This window comes from Crassostrea angulata, chromosome 8, assembly GCF_025612915.1.
Source record: "Crassostrea angulata isolate pt1a10 chromosome 8, ASM2561291v2, whole genome shotgun sequence".
NCBI lineage: Eukaryota > Metazoa > Mollusca > Bivalvia > Ostreida > Ostreidae > Magallana > Magallana angulata.
In genome coordinates this window covers 32771057-32789635 of record NC_069118.1, presented here as the reverse complement: position 1 = coordinate 32789635, position 18579 = coordinate 32771057, and the positions used below count along the sequence as shown (strand labels likewise).

The following is an 18579-nucleotide window of genomic DNA, read 5'->3' as shown; positions in this document are numbered from 1 at the left end:
GAGTTCAATACATGTACGTGAATAAGTCAAATCAGCGAAAATAGCATGTACATTTTGGTAAATATTATGAAGCAGAATCTAATTCGTGTTCTGCTTAGATTTTGATTGCTTATTAGAAATGCCCAATGGAAGCAATATAAACATTAAAAAATGGGAAAATAGATATTAACCAAAATCGTAACCATGTCCTTCCAGAAAGTTTTCCGAGTGTTTGAAGCCTTCTCAAGAGATTTTTGACCATGTACCAACCAAGTTAATGTCTTGTTAATCTTTTGAAAATTGCTATTTATTATTACTTAATATATTGGCGCTTGAGAGAGTTAAAAAAGTTAAGGTAAAAAAAATGAAAAAAAAGAAAAGAAACAATTACAGTATCATGAAATGTTTTTAGAACTGTAAGAGTGTCAAAATTGTCAACTGATCGTTGTTATGTCATAAAATATGACTTTCTCACCGCTTAAAAGTTAACACAAATTGGGAGTTGTTTATTATTATTATTATTATTATTATTTGTAAGTTAATTCTAATGTAATTTTCTTTAATGTTCTATGCGGGGATAAAAATGCCTGGCCAAATGGTATTTCTTAAGAATTAGTTTTCTATTAATGTCAATGAAGGAATACCCAAAATGAGACTGTCCTAACCCAATAATCTTAATAAAATCACATCCACAATTCTGGGAGATGTTTCCACACAAGTTTCATAATTCCTGGGCCAATATTTAAAAACAAACCATTTACTATGTTCGCGCGTACAAAATTCAATTTTTTCACATTGTTGTTATATCCTTTCCCTGTAGCGCATGTTTTTAAGTACCTGATGATTTCACACAATTTCAAAAGTTCATGTGTTAATGATTGAACAGATTTTTCTTTAAACATCAATAATTTTCAAAAGTTTTAAAATATCTTCATTTATATTACCTCGCTTCAGCGAGACTTATGCTTTTAAGACACGAAGTCACAAGACTGCAATTATAATCTATTGTAAATGCTTAACAAATCGAAAATTCCTATCAGTAGTGTCTTGTTAAGTTATCATTTCTAATGAAGACGTTATTCTTCTTGAATTGAAACTACATGTAACATCTATTTATCTAGGCAACTAATTTAAAAGCAGTGCCTTTTAAATACTAATATTTATTATTAAAAACGTCATTATTCTACATGTACTTTATGTCCAAGGTTATTTTCAATCCATCACATTAGTACAGAAAAAAGCTTTTTCAGCTATTAATTTCCATTTTTTATAGCTTGTATTTATAAAAGGAACTGTTAATAATACGGTAGTTGAAAACTTTATTGCACTTCAGTTTTAAATCAATAATACATGTAATTCTACTAGGTACATTGATAAAAGGAGAATTGTGGGATGACATTAGTATACCAGGAATTAAGTTTAAGAGCGTACAGAGATTATAAGGGACATTCATGGGTGGAAATGAGTGTTTATTTGATGATAATGGCATATAGAAAGAAAAGAACAGAAAACGACCGTGTTATACAGGATATGGCAAAAGTACAGAGGATGAAAGTATTAAACAGGTAGGGTGATTTCAAATGCTTAAAGAATATGAGAATGGTCTCTGAGAGTGACAAGAGCGTATAAATGATATAAGTGACATACAGGGAATGACATGGTCGTACAGAAAATGGCGATGATATACGAGTTAAAAAGGACTTAAGGAAAAATGACACACAGGTGTTGATAAAAATGTACAGATGATGACAATGACAAACATGGGTTGACAAGAGCGTATAAAAGCTAACACTGACACACAGGGGTATTAATATCCAACAGATAGGCGAGATTAAAAACACGGTTCTGTTGTGTATATGGTATTTGTGAACGTATTTACAAATTTTAATTGAATATTTTGTCCTGAATTTTTATCTTTACTTCAAACATCTCTAATCATTGTTCCAAACTTCCCTCATATCAGCAAAAAATTATGTTATAATTGGATAAGATTTAAAATATCTATAATTCTAAAGAAGACCTAGGGTAGTTTGTAATGGGAATGCATTGTAATCAATTTATTTTTGAAAGTTATCGGGTATAATGTGTAATGCGCCCATTTGTCAATAACAGTAATTGTAATGTCATGCTTTACTTTCTTCAAATTTTTATTAATGACAAATACTTTTTAATGATATTAAATTATACATAGCCTTCTTATTAGTTTAATGAAATAATTTAAAACATTTTATTTGTGAATTTGCATTTGTAATAAATTTTTGTTTCAAAAATTATAAATTTATTCTTGAAATAATAAAGAACTATTTCTATAAGTTAACATGAAGCTAGTTATTGTCAACCTTCAAAGATTCTTTAATTAAAAAATATTGTAAGAAGTAATGAAATCAATGAAAAAGAAGATTTGTAAACCTAAGGTAAAATGAATCTGATCTGATTAAAACAGAGTTGGTTGGAAAATACTGGTGCTTGGAATTTTAAGCGAAAATTCCGGTATTCCCTAATTGAGAAATATTGGATTTCGCTAGATGACCCATTTTCTAAAATGTTGTTTGTTACATTAATTTTAAAACATTTCTTTACGAAAAAAAATATTAATAGTAAGAATAAAAACACAATTTAGTATGTTTTGAATTTAATGTCAGTATTTTACATCTTTATTTTAACAGATCCTCTTATTCCTTATAGCATCCTCCAGCAGAATACAAGTTTTTTGTCTAGCCATTCAGTTAGATCTATGTGTATTTATGTACATGTATAAAAAGAAATTTATGTGATCGATATATTTACAGTTTTATGTATTATATTTTTACTCTGTTACAATTAACTGTTCATATTAGTATGAGGATTTTTAGGGTCTTTTAGGGTTTTCATATTCATTCCGCTATGAGCATTTTCAGGCTGTTAGCCGGTGTAATGAAGAATAATGACCCCCGTAGAATAATGACCGGGGTCATTTTTCTACGTAGAATAATGACCCCCCTAGCTGAAGAATAATTGGATTTTTCTGAAGAAAAACGACCCAGGGCTTATTTTTCTTCACGTTAAACATGAAGAAAAATGACCCCCATAAAAAATGACCCCCCCCCCCCCCCGTAAACATGAATAGAAATTGGTTACCCCGTATCCAAGATATGACTTTGAAATTACTTAATTTTTCACTCTGTTCAACTGATTTTGAAGTTATAAACACAGAACTTGTAAATAAATCGCTGTATACAGTTTTTCATATCCGTAGCAAGTACGCGCAAAACACTCTGACATTGCCACAAATTGATTGTTAACAGTTACGTTACTTCTCTCGTCGACATACGGTGGGAAATGACGCAAATAAAAAAAAATCCATACAAAATGAGAATATTGTGTGATAATTAACGAACAATAATCATGAAAGAATAACTGTTGTAATGATATAAGCAATATTCATTGGTGAATGAATTGTCAATCGAAGAATGATACATGTAGATATCTTGATGGAAAAAGACAAAGGGGGCAGGTAACGTAGGAATATGAATATATACTTCTGATTTACATTTCTTGGGGAAAGGGATTTTAGATAAAATCATTCTTCGTTAGTTTTGTTTTCTTCTACGTAATACAGGAACATCAATATTCTAAACATTTGTTGTAATGTTGTTTTGTGATCACGAATACTTTATTCTTTTAGAGCAAATTTGTGAAGAGTACCTGACTATAGTAAATCTTAATAGATAATAAACACTGATCGATTATAAAAAGAAAAGATTGTTTCTATAAGCGTTGATAAGAGGTTAGGGCCCATGTTTATATCCCGCTTGATTTTGATCACACGATCTTTATTGTATAAAAAGTTACCAATGCTCAAACAAACTATTGAAGCATTAATCATCTTGATATTAACTAAACTTACTGAAGTATGCCGAGGATGAAGTAAAATATATTTTCTGTACGATTACGCTCAGTACTTTTACGATTTTCCTTACTGGCCATTAACCTCTACTGGCGTAATGGCTGCTGTCAGTGCCTATTAAGTTCAGCTTGGTTATAATGCCTAATAGCGGAGTAAATTTTTCATAATTTTGGTTTCATCATTAATTCCGGGTGATGAACTAGTAAACCCAGCAGTTTGTATTGTGGAAATCATCAATGCAAGTATAATTCATGAACAATATGAAGAATATAGAAGATGCGAAGGCGAAGCGCGAAGAAGCGAAAACGAAAGTGCTAAGTTGCGAAGGCGATGAAGTGATACTACTATCGCTTCTTCGCCTTTGCAACTTCACACTCTCGCCTTCGAATCTTCGCGCTTTCGCCTTTTTAGCTCACCGAGACGAAGTCAATGGGAGCATATGCTATACCCCCGGTGTCGGCGTCCGGAGCTGGTTAAAGTTTTAGTTGCAGCTCCTGTATCTAAGGTATTACTTGTCCTCTCTTCACCAAAATAACATGGATGATGCATCTGGGCCTACTGAATCTGGTTCCTAACTTTCAGATGCTGGAGGAGGTTAAGGTTTTTGGAGCAGGTTAAAGTTTGTGTTGCAGGTGCCCTCTAATGATTATATCTTAGTTACTACTGGTCCTAAATTCATTAAACTTGTATGGAGGTGCGTCTTATGAAACTGATGCACCTGATAGACCTAAATGCTGAATCTGAGCCGCAGGTTTCGGATGCTGGAGGAGGTTAAGATTTTAAGAGCTGGTTAAAGTTTTTGAGACAGGTGCCCTCTGATGATGATATCTTAGTTATTTCTTGTCCTAACTTCACCAGACTTCCATGGATGGTGCGTCTTATGATACTGATGCACCTGACGGGTTTGAATGCTGAATCTGAGCCATAGGTTTCGGATGCTGGATAATGTTAAGTTTTTTTTTTGGAACAGGTAACATGTTTAATAGATAATAGTACTATTTCAAACTTGCTTAGCTGATTAAACTGTAATATGAATGAATCGCAGATGTAACTTCAGATGCAGAGCTTGATCTCCATTATTAAGGATGCTCAAAATATATATCTTAGTTATTTCAGGTCCTAACTTCACCTAACCTGAATGGATGGTGTGTCTTATGATACAGATGCACCTGACAGGCATGGATGCTGAATCAGAGCCATAGGTTGGAGATGCTGGAGCAGGTAAAAGTTTTAATTGCTGGTGCCCTCTGATGATGATATCTTAGTTATTATTGGTCCTAACTTTACCAATCTTGCATGGATGGTGCGTCTTATGATACTGATGCACCTGACAGGCTTGAATGCTGAATCAGAGCCAAAGGATTATGTTTCTTGATGAGGTTTAGTTTTTTGGAACAGGTCACATGTTTTATAGATGATAGCTTGCATAGTTGATTTAACTATATTATAAATGAAACGCAGAGGTTGCTTTAGATGCAGAGCCTGATCTCCATTATGAAGGATGCTAGAGAAATCTCATACCTCACTCAAACCTGCTTAATAGATAGATGTGGTTGTTGTTAAATGACGTAACATGATTCCTATGATATAGCATTGTTTGATTTGAAACACTTTTGTTTAATAAGATACAATATAATACCATATGTTATATTGTAAAACGTTATATGATACGATGAAATATTGTATCAATTTTTTTGATATTTTATGATATGACGTTGTGTCATGATATTGTTATGTATAATATTGATTATTATGATACAATATTATATAATATTATATTGTATTATTTATTAATTGTTTAATCACATGATACTATTACATATGATATTGCAATATATAATGTTGCATCCTATGATCTTATATTGTATATTCTATGATATTGTATAATATAATATTGGTTTCTGTAATATAGAATTGTATAACATGAAATTGTATTTATGATATTAAAATATTATAAAATATCGTATCATACGGTATTGTATAATATGATATTGGTTTATATGATATGTTATCATATCACATGGAATTGTATTGTATAATATTCAAATACATATGATACCATATGTATAATGTGATTGTTTTATATAATATTTTACTTTATCCCATGATATTGTATCATTTATATGATACAATGTTGTATCAAATTATATTGTATAATATCATACAATATCATATTATGTATCAAATATGAAACAGTATCATACAATACAATATCATGCTATAATATTTACATTCACTTTCTTTCCCTCTATTAAATTGCATTGGTTGATTTGAATGATATTTACACACAACACAGAAGACCCAATCACCAACTCTTGTGCGTATGAATACATTTAGTATTCCTTCAGTATTTCTCGAAGAACAAGACCTGACTCTTCTCGCGACTTAAAACCGGATTCCCACCTGATATTATCTTTACGCTGATAAATATTTCATTGATGTAAATATATTTTGACAGTTAAATGAATTCAACTGATTAATTTCATATTTCGGCTGTTCCAGTGGCCATTCCGTTAATTTTGCATTACTCGTTGAATCAGACAGAGCTTTTTAAAAAAAATCATATTTGCGGGAAGGAAATACATGTTTAAAAAACGAAAATATAAGCATTGATTCATTATTTTTTGAAAGATGAGTGCAAAAAAAATTTCATAACGCGCTAGCGCGCGTTATACAATTTGTATGCACACACCGTTGCAGTTCTGAGACCACATCTTTCAAAAAATAATGATTCAATCCTTAATTATACAATATAATATCATATGTTTCAATATTATGATGTATTATTGCAATATGATATTGTTTCATAAAATACTATATTGTATTATGTTTTATGATATTCTATTATTTAATCAAATACAATTATAATGTATAACACATTACAATGCCATATCATACGTTACAATATCATATCACAATTTTTTACGGTATTTTATGGTAATATATGATATTTATTGTAAGTTTGATAGGATGCAGTTTAAATTTTATATTATTGTATTGATTAACATATGAACATATGATTATCATACAATTTTTTTAACAGATGATATACGATATTGTTTCAAAACAGAATCCATGAATATCCAAGATCATAAAGGATGGTTTTCATATAATAGGGTATGATAAAGGTGGTCTCATAAAGGTGATGCCTCATAAAGGTGATGCCTCGTCTCGGTGAGCTTTGTAATCTGTGATTTCCTTTGTTTTGTAATTGCGGAGCTCTCCATCGTTTAAGGGGTTTTGAGGCATATTTTGGATTTTTTTAAATAAAATTAATAAAAATAAATTATCCAGGGCAATAGGGTCCGAACTCCCTCTCCCGTTTTACTGCGTAAAATTAATAATATTGAATTTTCCGGAGGGTGGACCCCCTCTCCCCCTCTAGATCCATGCATGAGCAAGGGGTGTCGCATAATGAAATTAGAATGTTACTGTGTCGGTCCACGGTAAACAGACGGCTGGTAAGTGACAGGAGTCTAGAAGTGCATACGTACACATTGTGGCGGACATTAAATTTTGTGTGGAGTAGATAATGATTAGGCATAGCCAGCACTGGTAAACATATAAGTTACATGTACAAATTAAAATATTTATAAACATTCATAGTTTGCGCGATGGCCTAGCGCATGCGTACCAATAATTATAGCAAGGATTAATCGGAAAACCTTGGCGAGTACGGTGCCCGTATTAAAATCTATGTAATCGACCGAGACTTGCTGAATGCAATCAAAAAAGGCGAAGGCGAAAGTGCGAAGATGCGAAAGCCAGAGTGCAAGTTGGGAAGGAGCGATAGTAGTATCACACTTTAGGCATCACATCTTCGCGCTTCATCGTCGCACCTTCGCACTTTTGCTCCTTCGCCTTCGCACTATCGCCTTTGCAACTTAGGTCGAATTGGCCATATCGGAACACCATAGATATATGTAAATGTAATTGTTAAGATGAAAACCATACACCGATGCAATACGTCAATATCTTGTTATAACAGAAGGATTTTTATTTATATATCATACATCATATCATATATCATAAGATATACCCCTTTTTTCACTTTAAATTTATTTGAATATGCGTTATAATTTCTGGTACTTTCTGTAAACTGCAGCAGTAAAAATTACAATAGTGTAAAATCTATTTCACAAATAATAAAAAAATATACTGAAAAACTTTAATCTACAAGGGGGTCATTATTCTACAGGGGTCACTTTTCTTCATGTGGAGTGTGCTCATTTTTATGAAAATGACACTTATTCTTCAGGCAAAGGGGTCATTTTTCTACGTAGAATAATGACCGGGGGTCATTTTTCGGCGTAGAATAATGACCGGGGGGTCATTTTTCGGCGTAGAATAATGACCGGGGGGTCATTATTCTACGTAGAAAAATAACCCCTGGTCATTATTCTACGGGGGTCATTATTCTTCATTACACCGGATCCTAAATATATCAAACTTGGCTCCAAACAAGTGTGTTTCGGAAGTCTGTTTGAGTTGAGTGGATAACTTTCTCTTGTAAAAGGTGTGGGATATTTTTAGGGCCCAACCTTCTGCTGCATTATTGATAATTTACTAAAGGTATGCAGTTTCATATTTTCATGTTTATTTTCAGTATAACTCCATCTGACATTTTTAATTAATGCGTTTCGCATTGATTTTTTAATCAAAGTAGAGGCGGAACAGAGCTGCAAATGTGGTTCAGGCTATATTGAACAGTAATAGTAATGTAGGGTTCATCAGAATTTAAGAGCACATATCATAATTCTTTGATCATTTCATTATCCTAATAATTACTCTTGGTGCTACAAGCAACAATCAATTGATCATACATGTTGTTTTAGCAAAGATTTGACTTCTGGCAGTGCTGTGTTCCTGTTTTAGGGAGTTGTTGAGTTTGGCCAGTTCACCTTTTTTACGATATTTTGCATACTGAGCAAGTGGCATAGTTAAACAACATTTTTATTCCACATTTTTGGCGTCCATTTCTCATCCATATCAAACAAAGTTTCATTTTCATAATTGCAGAGATTGCAACTTTACCTGTTTAAAGTCTAAAAACAGAATACAGCGAATCATGTATGATTATTCATACGTATATACTTTAAGAGATAAGCAAAATTTGGTAAATCGAAAACAATTACAGACTGTCATCACTTTGCTATTTATAATCCTAAAGATCAGATTACTTTCTACATCCTAACGGATGAATTATGTAGTTGTGCTTGAATTCCCAGTATTTCATCAAATACCAGTAACTCTCCAGAAATACTAGTATTTCTCACCATCCTTAGAAATGTGTGTTTCTTATTATTTTGCCAACCGTAAATTAAGAAATATCAGACCAGAGGAATTTTTTGAATACATCTACTGGTAGGTCAATTCAATTAAAAGCCCGTCGCAAACTTTACTAATTCACTTTACTAGACATTTACCATAATTAAGATGGAAAACATTTATATGTCATTGAATGTAATTGATGCATTTCATTTAAACTAAATGACTCCAGATTTGAGATTTCGTCATAATAAATCCATTAGAAATTGTGAATAAAAACCCACATCCCAATTTAACGTATTTTGAATTTCCTCATTTGGTTTTTCTTTTTAACCCTATCTTTTCTTTATGAGTGTGTGATTTTGTTTTTCGTTTTCTTTTTCATAATAAGTTATAACCATCTTCTTATTTGCACTGAATATATATTTTTGCTATATTGCACGTGTTTTCTTGTTTTTGCGATGTCAGATTACCAATTAAGATTTCATTACATGTCAATTATTTGATTTTAGTAATTGAAATTAAGATTCGACTATAAACTTAATAAGCATTATTGAATTTGGAAAACAATATTCTAATAACTTTAAGCTTTATTAGGTTTTACAGAAAATTGTTAACTTTTAATATTCTTTCTTTTGGTTTCATAACATGGGGATCATTATTAAAACCTAATCCAATTAGTCATCAAATAAAAGAAAGTCGACCATATTTCGTCTCGGAAATAATTGGATGTTAGAAATTTTTTAAACTGATATAAATCTTTTATGATTTTATGATTTTATGAACAGAGGGAGAGGGGAGTTTCATACATGTACGTAAATAAGTCAAATCAGCGAAAATAGCACGTAAATTTTGGTAAATATCATGAAGCGAAATCTTATTCGTAATCTGCTTAGATTTTGATTGCTTACTAGAGGTGCCCAATTGAAGCAATATAAACATTAAAAAAGGGAAAATAAATTTTAACCAAAATCGTAACCATGTCCTGTCAGAAAGTTTTCGAAGTGTTTGAAGGCTTCTCAAAAGATTTTTGACCATGTACCAACCAAGTTTATGTCTTGTTAATCTTTTGAAAATTGTTATTTATTACTTAATATATTGGCGCTTGAGAGAGTTAAAAAAAAGTATTAAAAAAATTCAAACAAACAGAAACAAATACAGTATCATGAAATGTTTTTAGAACTGTAAGAGTGTCAAAATTGTCAACTGATCGTTGTTATGTCATAAAATATGAATAACCAAAATGAGACAGACCTTACCCAAATTATCTTAATAAAATCACATCTACAATTCAGGAGGATGTTTCGCCACAACTTTCATAATTCATGGGCCAATATTTAAAATCAAACCATTTACTCTGCTCTCGCATACAAAAATCATTTTTCTCACATTGTTGTTATATCCTTTCCCTGCTGCGCATATTATAAGTACCTGATGATTTCCCACAATTTCAAAAGTTCCTGCGTCAATAATTGAAAAGATTTTTCTTTAAATGTCAATAATTTTCAAAAGTTTTAAAATATCTTCACTTCGCTTCACCGAGACTTAATTTTTTAAGACACTAAGTAGTGGGTTGTTTTCTGCAGATCATGGGTTTGAATCCGCTTGCGGTTTTTGGTCCGATTTATTGAATTAAAATGTTGCAAATATATGTTGTTGTTTTTTATTTAAAATTGCAAATTTGTCCGCCTATTTGACCTTAATACTTCCTATTCAACATGAGATATATCAAATTCAAATAAATTTTTACTGATTTGAAAAACTATTTTAAGGTATAGTGAGCTACATTACAAATGCGGGGCTTTAAAAAAAGAAGCTTGCATTCACTTTATCAAAGAATGTTATGTGCTAAGTCGTTCTTGAAAAGGGTAAAAAATGTGAAAAGTCTTCAGAAAGAAGGAGAAAAGTCCTGACGCCGGATTCAAAGTTACCAGAATTGCATTATGGAATTTACAAATTAAAAAGGGCTAAACATAGTTATATTATGTAAGGATTCAGTCAAACACAGTCTTGCAAAATCAAAACGATTTCTCTGTGATCACAAGGAACATAATGGTTTTACCATTTGCCTTTTAATTTTACGCGTGAATAATAAAAAAAATCAACAAAGACTGAAAATTAGACTTATATAACAAGATGCTGCTTTATCCATAGAATCCATCGGGTATTTCATTCCAGTCATTTAATTTAAATATCCCATAAACCATTAATTAACATGCATATCCATTCATATATTTCAAATAAATCCCAAATCTGGATATTTGACTTACAGGACAATACATGTATATACTTTTAATTTTGAAGAGCTGTTACTTGGAAATTTACAAAAGTTTCAAAAATTTAATTTGCTAAAATTCATAACATCATATTGATAATATCTATTTAAGGTTTTAAAGGTTTCGTTTTTAACTAGCTGGCAGATTGGCAGACAATATTGGATGGTAGATGCAATAATTTATTTTTGTCTAATAAAAATTGAACAAGATTTTTTATTGGTACTGTATTTTAAACCTATGTAAACAAAAACAGGGCACGAGCCTTGTTTACATAACAAAAAATTGTAAGCTCTGTATCTTGTTAATAACTTAATGACTGACTCTCAAATTTCATTTGATCAGTAGAAATGCATTTCTAATGCATTGTAAATAATAAAACGGAAAAATAGAACTTGACCAGAATCGTGACCATGACTTTTGCAGGAGTCCTTCGCCAGCTGTAAAAACTTGTTCGACAATAATCATTATAATAAAAATGATGCAGATAATCAAAGTTTTTACATTATTAAATTGTTATAATTTTATAATTCTTAAATTTTGACCATGGCTTATGAGGTTTGACTTTGAAGGACAAAGGGTTTCAAGAGATCAAGTTCGAGAAGTCAAGAGTAGATTTGTTTAGTTATACAAAGAGAGAGAGAGAGAGAGAGAGAGAGAGAGAGAGAGAGAGAGAGAGAGAGAGAGAGAGAGAGATATTATATGTTTTGTTATTGCCCGACAGAGACAAATTGATGTTAAAGTATCACTAAGTGTGTTAATCCTTGTCAGTTAAGCAATCCACAATGCAGTTAATGAGGTCTGATCACTCCATTGTTTAGATAAGAATTCAAATAGCCCGATTAGAATAAAGGTAGCTCCAATAAGAATTTATTAAATTAAAACAATTACAAGCCCCAACCAAGGTCCAAGGGTGCAAGAATGCAATGTCAACATTTCATTCATTACTTTCTAAATAAAATAAAAAAACAAAGCTCTTTATATCGCTTATACAATGTAAATTATAATTTGAATAAACAGTAGAAATGATGAAAAAATAATTAAAATTAATTGATTAATAATTAATTATATGCAACAAAATAATCAATTACAAAACAAAAATGAGTATAATTGATTAATTATCGATTACAGAAAATTCCTTTTTAGGTAGGTATTAAAGTAACGGTGCCCATACCAAGGACTCACGTTTTTTTTTTCTTTACTATTGCAATACAAAATATGAACATTGAACATGTAAACCCTTTTCCTTCTTATAAATCTATGTACAAACAGCAATCATCAAATGAATCAACCATATAGCAATTTCTTACATTTGAAACGACATGTCAAAAATCCTTCCAATTACAACTGAATACGATGTGAGGAATAAAATTCTTTCTAAAGAAAACAAAGCTCAAAACGGCCCCCACTATATTAAAAATATCAATTAACACAAATATGCCGTACTAAATTGCTTAATGCTGATAGAAATGCATATTTCATGTATCCCAGAGCACTGTGACGTATTTCAAACCAATCATGATAATACCAGAATGTGTATAGCCAATCAACTTGCAAGGCATTATCTTTTTAAGGGCCCCAAAGCTTTTAATTTCTCACAGGATGATAGTTGGTTTCATTCGAATGAATTCCTCAATTTCTAAAAAATGATCAAAGGCATTTTCTTCATAATTTTTGCAATAACAAGTCTCGTTAGGAATGTACACACGCGAGACAATGCACAGCAGGAAAAGGAAATTAAGGGAAAACCGTTTGAATTCAATGTTACGGACGTTATTTTACAAAGCATTCTATTTTGTGGAACTGATATTGTTTGTGATAAGTCAATTCTACGGTCGTTGAAAATACCAGATAATATTAACACTCCTAAGAAGTGTCCCAATTGCATTTGTTATGAGTTATGTCTTTTTGAAGCTGTTGAATTTTCTTTTCATTGCTGTCCTGATTTTTTCTTTCAATACGGTTACCCGCAATGTGAGGATCTGAGTGTTATTTCATCGAGCAAAACACAGTTAACCATTGTCATTGCTTCGTGTCCAATAAATGCAAACGAAAGCGCAATCGAAAATTGCACAAAAAGACGCTCGGAAACCGATTTTCTAATCACACCGCCAGTTCTCGGTAACGTGTCAAATCGTTTGTATCAAAATAAATATTGCTCAATTTGCAATAAAGAATATGATTACGAGGAATTGAAAATCACTTTTGACTGTCCAGACGTAGAGGATTTTAACTTTATTTCTTCTTACAATGAACTATTGACCACTGCAAAGTCCAAACAATGCAGAGTCATTTTCACCCAAGATGGAACTAACTTTCACAGTTGCCAGCCGCACTACAAAAACATGATATCGACTTGCAATGTTACCGGGACATGGAGACGTTACAACTTCAATATCGAGCAAGCCTGTCTAAGTGCCTATGAAGCGTTTTATGGAATGTTTAAGAACATTTTTTGCGCCATGTGTAATCCACCTAAATTTATAGATGATTACTTAATAGATGATTGTGCATATTCAAACTTACAAGCTGAATTATGTCTTAATCAGTCTACTATTGAAGCTTCTTTTCCCCTAAATAATGTCTTTTGTTTTGGTTGCAATCGTATTTACGAAGACCACGAAGACCACGAAGATTACATGCACTTCTTTTTAAACTCTGTCGAAGACGAATATGAAGACGTTATTTTGAATAATGTCGATGAGAAATATCTTGAAAATGAATCTTTTCCCTTCGAGACAACCCTAGAATTTAAATTTGGTAAAACGCATTTGAAGGAGTACTTCGATCGTGTCAATAAAACAAATTTCAAAACCAAAAAAGACGAAATAGTTGCTGAATCGTCATTAAATCAAGCAACACATTTACAGAATGATTATATAGGTTTACAAACAACTCGATATTCATGTCAACAGTCCCTGGATAGAAAAAATGCTGTTGTTTTCCCACCTACCAAATATACGTCACAAAGCTTTGACTCAATTAACATAACTAACTTAATTTACAGAAGCTTTGCTACAACAAAGCATGGTGCCTGTACACCAGGATTATTACCGACATACACGAATCATTTACAAAAACCTTGTTCCTGTAATGTAGGATGTACCTCTGAATGTTGTGACGACTTTGCATTGCAACAAAGATGGACTTGTGTTAGTGAAAGTTATAATGGATCACTATATGATACAAATCACGATTTTCGTGTTGTAAACGGATGTCCATTTTCTAATCCTTTGAACAGGTTATGCACAGAAAGTGATAGATCTGATTTTTTTCAAACATATCTCGTTGATGGATACGGTGACTATAAGGTTACATACAAGAATGTATTCTGTTTTCTGTGCGGAATTAACATTGAAACAATTGACGATAATACAGATTTGTCATCCATACATCCATGGCCTTTGAAATTCAGGTGTAAAAATTACACTAATTATAGAAATTTTAAACAGATTTCTCAACTTGTTAATCATCTTAAACACATGAAGTGTAACATCAGTTTTGATCCACCGGTCACGGCAATGAGATGTAGTGACGTTTGTAACGTGGACATTTCAACCTGCAACGTCACCAAAAGTTGGAAAAATTTTGACAGCGATGTCCTTCATGCATGTGAAAAATCGGATGTTTTAACATTTTCTTTGATAAAATTCGATTCATTTGTATTCAAAAATAAGTTTTGCCTAACTTGCAACCCTATGCAAGTGGATGATTTAGAAACGAGTCAAAACTGCGTTGAGAAAAAAAATCCAAATTTAAAGAGAGCTTGTGAAGAATTTCCTACAGTGCATCTTTGTTCCGGTTTTAAGAACGTATTTTGCGAAGAATGCAAAAGTGGAAATATTACAGAGTGTGGCAAAGTTGTACTTCTAAAAAGAAACGAGACATCTACTGTAATAAGAAATAATGATAAGTCCATAATATGGAGTTTCCCATTTACCTTTAGCTTGTCAAGTTATTCTCGTTTTAATGGTTTCATCAGGAGACAAATCCCATCGGCATGTTTTTCTTACCAAATCTATGATTCATATCATGTAAGTATATTAAATACATTTTCAATATAAATAATTTATGACCCTAAATGTGATGAAAATTAAATTATAGTATGCAATGTAGAAAGTTGATCGCATTTCTGATGCAATATACCATTATATAGAAATTGAGAGCAAAAAATAGACATATTTTAAAATAATTTACTGAAAACGTTTCTTTATTTTGAATCATTCTCCTGTTTAACATTTAAATAACTTTTTAACTTAAAAAAATTTCACTGGGTTTAAAACATGTCTCTTAATTATAGTACATTTATCACTTTGATGACATCAGTTTTGATGGTGACTTTCGATCCGTTACTGGAAATTATAATTCTGTTTATGTTAGTAGTACGTTTGTTGCATTGTATTTTTTTTTTCAACATCATGTCACTTTTAATGAAGGCAAACAAGTATATTGGATTTGTTTTTTTTTTACTTCAGCATCTCTGCCGAAACATGACATGCTTTCCTGGAAAATACGAACATAACGGATCCTGTGTTTCGTTATTTAGATATACGAGTTCCCTGAGGTACACATTATCGTTGAAGATCAATTTTGCATTGCTCTCGGAGAATAATTACACTCACAATGTACTTTTATGGAATCTACGGGATCACATAACCAGCACAATGGAAAAGATACTTAGCCATGGCGTGTTCATCGAAGATTTAATCATTATGAGTTCTTATAGCTGTAATGCTTTGAATGTGAGAAACGGTGATCTACTCCTGTATCTTAAAGTATTCGAAAACTCATTTTCCCTACAAAGAGATGATGTGGAAACAGAGCTTATTCGTTTCACCAACACTTCTACAAATTGGACGCTTGGTGATAATTTTGAGGTTTTTGTTCAAATATCAAGGAGTGATGAAGCATTGACATTACCGTATTTAGCATTGAAGCTTAGCAGGACGTTGAACTGCTTTATTCAGGCGATCCGTCGTTCTAGCTCCTATACAATATTTAGAAACATCTTGGTAAGTCCGATATTAAAGTGCCAACAACTTCAATTAGAAGGCAATGAATTTGGAGTTGATTGGACGCATATTCGAAAGAAATACTCACACTCTAAATTTTCTATGTCAGTTCAAAAATTTGAATCGTATTTTGATGGAGGATTGCGAGTTTGTGCTGATGACATACAGAAGTACATACAGATGCTAGAAGAAGTTTTAATTCATGAAAATCGGACTTTGTCATTTTTAACTTTGACACTTATTTGTGTTTCACTTTTCTTTTTGTTGATTACATTCATTACCTATTGCGCTTTTCAAAGTCTGCGTACACTTCCTGGTTGGAACAATATTATTTTAGTTATATTTTTGTTTTTTGCACAACTATGTTTAGTAGTAAGGCCATTTTTTCGCTCAATAGCAATGATTGTTGCGTCCGCTTTGACCCACTTTTTCTGGTTGTCTACATTTTTTTGGCTTCAGGTTTGTTCCTTTCATATGTTTCGCGTTTTTATTGCAAAAACTCGCACCGGATATACTGAAAGATATACAACAATGAGTATTTTGAAATACCTCTTGTACGCCATCGGGATTTCGGTTTTCATAGTCTCTACCAATATCACTGTTACAATGATAATAACCAATGGAGAATACACAGGCTATGACAAAATGATGACTTTAATGACGAGTAGAACGGCTTTCATCGTCACACTTATCGGGCCTTTGTCCATCGTCTGCATTACTAATATCACATTTTACATTATGACCGCCTACAAGATATACTCCACACCAAATGTTGAAAGTACAACAAGGTATCGAATCCAACTTACCGTGTACGTCAAACTGTTTACTCTAACGGGGATGACTTGGCTCCTACAAGTTGTAGACACTTTCATCGGTGTTTCTGTTCTTTCCTATATTATTGCCATCTTGAACGGTCTGCAGGGTCTGTTTCTCTTTGTAAGCTTTGTGTATAATAACCGAGTATTTAGGTTGTACAGAAATGCTTTCAACAAGTTTGGATCATCTCGAAGAGGTTTCAGCAAAACCCTAAATAAGTCAAGCTCTAGATCTTTGTAATTTTCATCAGTTATAAAAAAAAAAAACACACAAACATAAAATGTTTTGGTTTAGTGGTAAGTCTTTTAATATAGAAGCAATGTTCTGAAAGCCATAGTCAATAAAACTTCATTAAAAAATATATGATTCGTTAATTCAGTAAAATTGATATATGTATCATATATTTTGTATTTGCATGTTAGTTTACAGCTTTAATTTTTTTTAAACTGTCCTTAAAATATATTTCATTGGTAAATTAAGCGCAATGAAGATACCATATTATGTAAGAAGCCAGACCAAAGGAAATTACCTTTAAAATTACAGGATTGACTTCTTTTTACTATCATATTGAACATTTCTTCAGTGTCTTTTGACAAAAGTGATTTTCATTCCCAAATCCCAGTAGTCGTGGTTTAATGAATAACCACCAAGATATTTATATTCATAAATAAAACAAAATTCTAAAAAACATATACAGTGTTGAAGTATCCTTCAAAATAGAAACGTGTGTGTCTTTTATTACAATGATCATAAATTGGAAATCGTACAAATTATATATAAAATAACACTGAATATCATTTGTTTACGGAGAACTCTACAAGAGAACTGAAGAGATAGATGGTATGTTTGGTTTATATATATAATTTTATATAGATATTATTTCATTAATAGGGACTTACACACGATTTGACTAAAAAAATTTCAAATTTTATTTTTCCATTTTCAAAGTTTATAATGATAAATATAGAAGTTAATAATGCAATGTCAAAATTTTAAAGTCAAATATCAAGTTATAAGCAAGATACAGAGTTCATAATTCTTTGTTTTGTAAACAAATCTCGATTATTGTCATTGTTTACATATGTGTTGTATTGGTGTAAGTTTCAATAAAATATATCTTTCTTTTGTTGATAATAGTATTATTGAAGATTTTGAAGTATTTTAAATTGTATTTAACAAGTCATTTTGTCTAAAAAAAATTAATTCTCTGCATTAAAATTTTTGTAAACAACCACAAGACTCGAGCTTTGTTTACATTGCAATGATCTCTTACATCTGTATCTCACTTGTAACTTGACTTAAACATCCAATATTTGGTCAATCATTTAAAATTCGCTAGTAAACC

The 18579-nt window shown here is 31.6% G+C and overlaps 1 protein-coding gene across 1 annotated transcript; it reads left to right on the top strand.

Annotated features, from left to right (window-relative positions):
• Nucleotides 1-15264: 15264 nt before the first annotated feature.
• Nucleotides 15265-18054, top strand: LOC128158767 (diuretic hormone receptor-like). The gene is made up of 2 exons (XM_052821725.1): nucleotides 15265-15440; nucleotides 15882-18054. Exon 2 carries the CDS (start codon nucleotides 15897-15899, stop codon nucleotides 17472-17474), a length of 1578 nt encoding a protein of 525 aa, XP_052677685.1. The 5' UTR covers nucleotides 15265-15440; nucleotides 15882-15896; the 3' UTR covers nucleotides 17475-18054.
• The last annotated feature ends 525 nt before the right edge of the window (nucleotides 18055-18579 follow it).

Coding starts and splice junctions, on each gene's coding strand:
- LOC128158767 (XM_052821725.1), top strand. CDS start 15,897: ATGACATGCTTTCCTGGAAAATACGAACATAACGGATCCTGTGTTTCG.